At 28.4% G+C, this 9,237-nt stretch overlaps 1 protein-coding gene across 1 annotated transcript; it reads right to left on the reverse strand.

The window, feature by feature from the left end:
- Positions 1–3,974: 3,974 nt before the first annotated feature.
- LOC105127355 (high mobility group B protein 13-like) lies at positions 3,975–6,590 on the reverse strand. The gene is made up of 8 exons (XM_011028614.1): positions 6,046–6,590; positions 5,638–5,760; positions 5,257–5,537; positions 4,999–5,170; positions 4,740–4,910; positions 4,563–4,651; positions 4,393–4,477; positions 3,975–4,294 (listed from the first exon to the last, which is right to left on the reverse strand). Exons 1-8 carry the CDS (start codon positions 6,511–6,513, stop codon positions 4,187–4,189), a joined length of 1,497 nt encoding a protein of 498 aa, XP_011026916.1. The 5' UTR covers positions 6,514–6,590; the 3' UTR covers positions 3,975–4,186.
- Between the last annotated feature and the right edge of the window lie 2,647 nt (positions 6,591–9,237).

The raw sequence follows: 9,237 nt of genomic DNA on the forward strand, positions 1-9,237 counted from the left end.
AAAAATTATTTTCTTGATCCTTATCTTCTATATTTCTTGATTTTGGCCTTGAGTAAAAAAAAATATCATGTTCTTGCCTAATTGTGTGGATAAAAAATTGAAGAAAAAATTACAATAATTGATTGAATTAACAAGTTATGGCTTAACTGAATACAAGCCCTTGAATTTTAGGGTTGGCCGGAATTTTCTTGAGTATTTTCTTGATTTTTTCAAATATGTACATACCAAATCTTGGTATTGCCAAATAGAATTCTTGTTTTTCTTGAATTATCTCTCCTTGTTTTATTTAAATTTAGGTAGTATAGATCTTTCTTTATTTATTTTAATTGTTTACTTGAAATTCTTGAACTTAGTCTTGACTTCTTGAATTAGTTAGTTTTATTTGAATCTTTAATATAAACTTCATTGCTTTTATTTCATATCTTCTTTTTGTTATTATAGTTTGCATAATTTGCATTGATATTCATAAATTTGTTTTGGAGTTTCATTTTGATTAGTTTCATATATTTCTTGATTCTTCATTATTATAAAATCATTATGTTGTTTTGATTGATTATTTGATAAGTTGTTAAGTTATCTTTAAGAACCTTAGAAAGGTAATAATAAGGTAAAAGGCATGATGCAATTATTAGAGTGAAAACCCCAATTATTTTAATTTCATTCACAACAAGAAGATATAAGGATGAGGTTTCATATGCATGTTGCATACCTATTGTTGAGGAGACGTTGAAAATTTGATAGGAAAGCCAAGCATAATTGTTTTAAAAATAGATATACACTGGAAAAGGATGGAAAAATATATATGTTTGCATCATTATCACATGGATAAGTGTATGAAGATCAGTTGAAGCTGAAGAAAGCAAAATAAGTTAAAAGGGTCTTGTTACAAAATAATGGTGAAGATGTAAGGCTGATTGAAAATAAAGTGAGTTATAAGTGTAAAACACTAAAGGGTAAAGTTTTGCCCATTAAAAAAAAATTAAAGGCATCGACCAAAAAAAAAAAATGGAGAGGTTGAATGTGGAGAGAAATGAGAGGAGAAAGAAATAAAATGTGAGAAAAAAAGTTTGCAGAAAAATTGAGGGAACACCTTGATTTTGATGTAAAACAAAGTCATAAACGTATAATTTTACTTTTGTATAAGAAGGAATATTTTAACTCTAACAAACTTGATTCATATGTTCTTAGTGTTTGTGTTCTTTGTTATAAGAATTTAAAGATGTATTTCACAATGAAATTTCAAATGGATTTTCACTTATAAGAGAAATATAATATCAGATTGACCTGGTACCAAGTTTGGCTATTCTTGATAAACCAGCCTATAGAAGTAATCTTAAGCAAACAAAAAAGCTTCAAATGCAAGTAGATGAGTTAATCTCAAGAGGGTACATTTAAAAGAGCATAAGTCCATATATTATTCCTGTATTTTTAGTATTTAAGAAAGATAATACTTAGAGAATGTGTGTTGATTGTAAAGCAATCAATAATATAACAGTAAAGTATAAACATTTTATCCCTAGATTAGATAGTATGCTTGATGAATTGCATTGATTTTAAAAATAGATATCATTATATTAGAATGAAATAAGGTGATGAATAGAAAACTGCTTTTAAAAAAAATGACACTTTTGCATGGAAAATATTGTTTTTCTTTAATATGTTATTAGTGTAAAAGGTATTGAGATGGATAAGGCTAAGATTAAGACTATAAGAGAATGGCCTACACCTAAGATAGCAAATAAGGAAAGATATTTTCATGGATTGGTTAGTATCTATAAAAGATTTGTGAAAATTTTTAATACAATAGTTGCTCTATCAGCTGAAATTGTAAAGAAGACAATAGATTTTAAATGAAAAATTGAACAAGAGAAAGCATTTAATTTGTTAAAAGAAAAGCTTATTTTGACCTTATTACTTACTTTGCCGAACTTTACAAAAACTTTAAGATTGAACGTGATTCATGTATAAGTATTAAAGTTGTTTTAACACAAGATAAAAGAAACATACCTATTTTAGTAAAAAGTTTAATGGAGAAACTCTAAATTATCCAACATATGATAAAGAGTTGTATGCATTAGTAAGAACTTTGAAAACTTAACAATAGTATATTTAGCCTAAGATGTTAGCAGTTCATACCAATCACCAATCTTTAAGACACTTGAAAAGTCAAAAGAAATTGAATCATAAACATGTTAAGTAGGTGAAATTTATTAAAACATTCTCATATGTCATCAAATACAAGAAACATAAGGAAAATATAGTTGTAAATGCATTATCATGAAAGTATATTCTTTTTAATAATTTAAATATTAGACTTTTAAGATTTGAATGTATGAAATAATTATATCTTTATAATATTAATTTCAGTTAAATTTATTTACAATGTGAACTTGTGAAAACTAATGAATTTCTTAGGCATGATGAGTTTTTATTTAAAGATAAAATATTATGAGTTTTATAACTGTTGAATGCATGAATTGCTTGTAACAGAAGCTCATAGTAGCATGTTAATGGGATACTTTAAAATTATTAAGACTTTAAAAATTTTATATGAATATTTTTATTAGCCTAACATTAAAGAAGATATACAAAAAATTTATGATAGGTCTGTAACATGTAAACAAGTTATGTCGAAAGTGATGTCATGTGGGTTATATACACCTATATCTATTTCTAAGGAATCTTGAGTTGATATTTCTATAAACTTTATTTTGAGTTTACCTGGGTTAAGGAAATGAAAAGATTGCATATTTATTATTGCAAATAGATTTTTTAAGATGACATTTCATACCTTGCCAAAAAATTAATGATATAACGAATATAAAGGATCTATTTTTTAGAAATGTAGTTCGATTATATGGTATTTCAAGAAGCATTGTGTTTAATTGAGATGTGAAGTTTTTGAACTACTTCTAAAAGGTTTTGTGGTGTAAGTTAAGAACTAAATTTTTATTTTCTACTACTTGTCATCTATAAATAGATGGTTAAAATAACCCATTAAACAAGACTTCAACTCAATTATTAATGATTATCATTAAAAAAATCTTAAAAATTAGAAATTGACTCATTTAACTCAATTTATTGAATTTGCATATAATCATAGTGTGTATTCTATGATTATTCATCATTTAATAATATTAGATTTGACTCGTTTACTTATGATTCATATGTAAAGATACATACAAAGATATGATAACAAATAAAGAAAAAAATAAGCAATATATGCATTTTAAAGCTAACATAACACAGATTAATAAGGTTTGAATAATAAAAAGATTAGATTTGGGTTTTTTTTATTGGATCAAGTTGTAAATCATTTAACTTTGATTTTAGTATATCTTAAAAGGTAGAATATCTTTGAAGATGTTCTTGTTAGATTAGTATGTATTCTATTGAATACATAGTGTGTATTCTATGATTATTCATCATTTAATATTGTTTATGGTTTTAATCATTAAATAATATTAGATTTGACTCGTTTATTTATGATTCATATGCAAAGATACATACAAAGATATGATAACAAATAAAGAAAAAAATAAGCAATATATGCATTTTAAAGCTAACATAACACAAATTAATAAGGTTTGAATAATAAAAAGATTAGATTTGGGTTTTTTTTATTGGATCAAGTTGTAAATCATTTAACTTTGATTTTAGTATATCTTAAAAGGTAGAATATCTTTGAAGATGTTCTTGTTAGATTAGTATGTTTTGTTTTATTTTTTTTTTGTTGTTGTGGCTAGGAAGGAGAGGTTTGGAGTAGAACTTTAGTTTGTAACTTTGTTACGGGGTATATGATATTTTTGTGCTAATTATATATTATGAGATTTTACCGGGAAGTTGCAATTCCATATCGTGGTGGCATTCTTAAAGGGACTTCAATATTATTACTACGTTGTTGTGTGGATGTTTTATTACTGAGCGAGGAAAAGGCCACTAGTGACAGCCTTCTTACCTGCCAGACTAGTTTGTATCAAAAGTAACTTGCAATTCCATATCCTTCAATTTCAATCTCAAATTCAACATCGAATGAAAACAACCAGAGACTAGTTTCAACTCCTTTAGATAGATGTTCAACCATAAGACACTTGAACATCATGATAATCCACAAGAGTTTGTGTTTTGACTAACTGCAGCCATCTATTTGATGAAAACAAGCCTCTCGCTACTGCTGTTTGTCAATCTAAGTTGCAGCAACAGATTTGTGGTAATCCTCCAATTCCTTCTTGTATGCTTCCATGGCTTCAGCAGCCTTGCAGTTCCAGATTTGTTTCTCTTCTTGAATAAGTTCCTGTAATCCCACCAATACAAAATTACAATATCAGACACTTGAATTGCTAAGCTAACCGATTAGCTCAACAAAAACGATGAATTTTACAAAATGAATACCTTCCATTTCACAGAAATCATTGCAGTTAGAGTGGAATTGTTAATTCCAGGGTGGTCATGCATTAAACTTTTCCTTGTTTCTTTGCTGCATTGAAGAAAAACAATTGCTTAGTAACTTTAATTACAAATGCCTCGTTGTAGAGTGTGACTACTCGAGAGAGGCTTTTTACCTGAATAGAAGGAATGAAGATGCAGGCTTCTTAGGCTTGTTGGGATCAGCATTCTGCTGCTGCTTCTTCTGGCGTTGCTCTTTGGTTTTCTGTACATTTTAGCCATTTAGCCACCAGAAAGGCTCCAAAAATAGCATTCAACAAACACTTTTAAAAGCAACAGATGAATAACCTAACCTTGATAATGTTTTCAGTTTTCTCTTTCTTCTTTAGCAACTGCAATGCTTCCTGTTTCTGAAGTTTCATCAGTTCTTCCTCTTCTTTCTTGAGATTCATAGCTTCTTCATCCTTGTTCTGCTTGTAAGACTCCATTTCTTGCGTGTACCTTTCCTTGTTCTTCTTTGCAATCTGCAATTTCCAAAGGCATCTAAGAAACCATACCGAGTAAAATGATTAAGCTCCCAACTAAAAAGAGTGTGTTGTGTGCAGTATAAACCTCTTCGTAAGGCCTCTTTTGCTTTTCTGTCATGTTCTTCCATTCTTCACCAGCAATCTTTGCCACCTCCAGAACATTCTTGTTCTCTGCAAGCAGAGCAGCTCTTCTTTCATTAGAAAACAAGAAAAATGCAGACAACGGATGCTTTGGTTTCAACGGATCCTTTTCTTTCCTGAAAATAAACAAAACAAACAAATAAGTACTTCTATAATCAACAAAGTTAGGAACAGACACCAAGGAGTGTTGCTTCTGATTTACTTGGTCTTGTTCTTCTTGTTCTCTTCCTGACCTGCTTCCTGCTTGAACTGGAGGTATTGTTCAAGCAATTCCATAGCAGTCTTCTGCTTCTGTTCCTCTTCCAAAAGCTTCATTGCTTCACTCTCTCGCTTCTCCTTTGTCATCAACTTCAGATAGGCTTCTTTTTCAACCTGATACTTCTCCTCATAAGGTTTCTTCTCCTCTGCAGTAATGGTCTTCCACTTTGCCCCCAAAATGTGAGAGATATCTTTGAACTCTGCATCTGGGTTTTCTTTCTTGACCTGTACAACAAAACCCCTCAAATTAATCATCAAGATAGAAACAAAGCATGCTTAATTGAAAATACTAGAAGATATCACGTAGCCCAATTTCTATGTTTACCTCATTCCATTGATCTTTGCACCAGAGGGAGTAAGGTGGGCATGGCCTTTTGATTTCATTGCCACCCTTCTTTTTCTTCTTGTCTTGCTCCTTTTCATTCAATACTTGAACAAATGGGAGAGTCTGTGCAAAGATTCATAGAAAAAAAACCCATCAATTCAAACCCTATAGAAATAAATAGATAAGAATTCTAAATAATGGTCTTTCATGCTTCCTCTGTATTACCCAAGAAAATTAACAGATCGAACCTAAAGTTCAACATTAGGTCAAATCATCCAGACCCTAAAACTCACAACAAGAATCAATCAAAAACTAAAATCGAATCCTCAAAATCCGGTACAGTCCCCTATTTACCCAACCTTTAAGACAAGAAATAAAAAAAAAATCCACCAAATCAAGAAAACTGACCATGGTAGGCTTAAACTCCTTCAACTTCTGCAACTTCTTCAACTCCGTCTTCATTTTCTCCTGTTCTTTACCCTTCATTTCAATCTCCTCATCTTTAGCCTTCAACATGTCATCTTTCTCCTTCAACAAAACCTCGGTCTTCTCTTTCTCAAGCTTTAACTGCTGCAACATTTCTTGCATTTCTTGAAAATCTTTCTCAAACAAAGAAGCCGAAGCCTCTTTATTCTGCTTCGCTTTCGTGGCCTTGGATTTCCCTTTCTTGGGTGAAGAACGAGGTTGAGAAAGACTCTCAAGGTTTTCTTTTGAAGAGTCAGTATCTGATGGGGGCAAGACGCTGGCTGGAGATTGCTCGGAGAGCTTTTGAGCCATTATATTGGCTTCATTTGTTGTTGGGTTCTTTTGTTTCAAAGCTTTCCTGTTGTTTCTTGATTTCTTTGGAACTGTTGGGGCTACAGCAGTATCAGCCATTCTTGAGTGTTGATTTTGAGAGAGAGATAGAGATTTAGAGAGAGGGTTTTAGGGTTTCTGAGACTGAGATCAGTGAAAGAATTGTAGATTATAAAGGAGGGAAGGAGAGGAGCCAACGGCTACTATTTTTTGAATTTCAAACGACTTGTTGGAGTTTTAAGAGAAGGTTGAGGTCCGGAATCGGAAATCCGGAATCTGATTCATCTGTTCAAAAATCTGACCGTTAAGGAGGAACGTGTAGATTTTTTATTTTATTTTTTACCACAAAAAGTGTAAGTGTTTCAATTTGGCCACTTTCTCCATTTTAGGTTTTGTTATTTTGATTTTCGAATACTTCCTCTATTAATTAATTTGGCAAGTTGACCAATGGGGTTGGTGCCATTGGTGGAGTGGGAAGCTAAAAAGCATAATTTGAAGGATATATATATATATATACTTTTCTTTAGTATTCTATCAATCTGAAGGATTGCCCACGCATGCATACAAACATAGACACGTACACACATAATAGGTAGCTACTCTTGTACTCTATGAAAGCAAGTTTTATTTGTTGGGAAATGAAGAATGGTGGATGCTTCTTTTTTTAAAAAAAAAAAAAAAAACGGTGGATGCTTCTTGCTTACGGGTGCGAAGGTATGGAGGTGTGAATGTTTTTTTTTATGGGTTCACATAAAAGCAGCTTGTATTTTTTATTTTTATAAGGTATAATTTGTGTTTTAAAAAGGTTATATTTTAAATAAAAAAAATTATCATATTTTCAAGCCAAACAAATACTAAAAATAGAGCAATCGACATGATTATGATTCCATAGATAAATATCAAAATACTTTGATCATGTTATGACAACTAAATTGATATGTCATGTTAAATTATTCATGATATTGTTAATTATTTATATTATCATTTTGATTATTAATATGAATAATTATAAGTTAATTTTTTATTTTTATTTTATTTTATCTTTTTATTCCATAATGTTTTTTTCTCTATTAAAAAAAGATAAATTCATTAAAAAAAAAAGGTGAGAAGGTATAAGCTAAGGGTATATTCTAGAAAAAGCTTCATGTTAAAGGCCAACATGAAGGAGTTCAACGTAATATTTTATTTATAAATAAATTATTCATTGAGAAAATATATCATACAATTTTAAATGGAGGGTAAAATAGTTAAGATTGTCGATTTAATTCAATTTAATTTTATAGGTATTTCAAATAGTATAATTAAATTCAATTATGTAAATTAATATTTTATTCTAAACATAAAAATTATAATAAGTTATCAATTAAATTCAAATCACATGTGAAATTAAATTTAATTTCATATGTGATTTGATTCCAAGTTAACTATAAAGATGTATTTTAAAAGTATTGAAAATATTTTCAAGTTTAAACTCTTGTTAAACCCTGAATCAAATGTACATGTATAAGTTAAGCCCAAACTACTTTATTAAACTTATTTATAATTATTTAATTTTTCATTATATAAACTATAAGAAAAAAAAATATTTGGGATAGAGACTTTTAAATTCATAAAAATATGTCAACTTAGAGTTTTTTAAAATTAATTTTTTTATTTACTCATAATTTATTTTAATTATGTTAATATTATATATTAAAAAAAAATTACAACAAAATTTTTAATATAAAAGTGAGTAGACTTGGGTATAAATTTTACCTCAAAACCATGTTTTATTAAAACAATTCCTTCATGGAATTCGATAGTAAGTGCTCAAGGTAGAATGATGGCACGCATCGGTGAGAGTGAACGAAAAACTCAAGAAATGATAATATATTATTTTTGTATTTATAAATAAATTTCCCTACATTTCACAAATATTTTGTGTATGTTTAGTAATTAATTTTTAAAATATTTTTATTTAAAAATATATTAAAATAATTTTTTATTAAAAAAAAAATATTTTTACCATCAGTACATCAAAATCATTTGAAAACATCAAAAAAATATTAATTTAAAACATAAAAAATATAAAAAAAAATAATTTAAAAAAAAAACACTTCTAAAACGTTTTAAAACCTCTACCATATGATCTAAACTTTCCCAATCTAGTTTCTTTAAAGTTTAAAATTATCCATGATTATTTAACTTACTTTTTTAAATCTTTTTTCTATAATTATTTCCGATTCTTTTTCCATTTTATTCTCTCAAATCGCATATATGATAATGTTTAACAACAAAATAATTGAAAGCTGAAGCTTATCATTAGAATTCATTAACCATTGAATTGAATAACATAGATAAAACTAGAAAAATTTTAAATGATAACGTTAGAATAGAATTTTTCAACCATCACAATGATCAAAATCTAAGAAAAAAACAATGTATTATCTTATTTTTTTCAAAAGAATTTGGGAAGCGATGATATTTCATCCACCCCATTTAAAAGAATAAATAAATATGTACCCAAACACCCATGTCCTTACAAAAAAAAAAGGCTAGGTGATGGCTTGGCCTGGTCTTTACTTCTTCTTTTTTAATTTTTTTAAATTAATAATTTTTTATAGTCTTTTCTCTAATTTTTTATAATTTATAATTAAATTAATACTCCTTTTCTGTTTCATTTTATTTGTAGAGCCTATTTTAAATAGTGATTATTTTGTTAGTCATGTATTTAAATTTGAAGAGTTTTTCTGATTCATTTATATTTTTTTTTATTTTTTGTATAGATAAATTTTATTTTTGAGAATTAAAAAATATTTTCAGATG

Source organism: Populus euphratica, unplaced genomic scaffold, assembly GCF_000495115.2.
Source record: "Populus euphratica unplaced genomic scaffold, PopEup_1.0 scaffold7.1, whole genome shotgun sequence".
NCBI classification, from domain to species: domain Eukaryota; kingdom Viridiplantae; phylum Streptophyta; class Magnoliopsida; order Malpighiales; family Salicaceae; genus Populus; species Populus euphratica.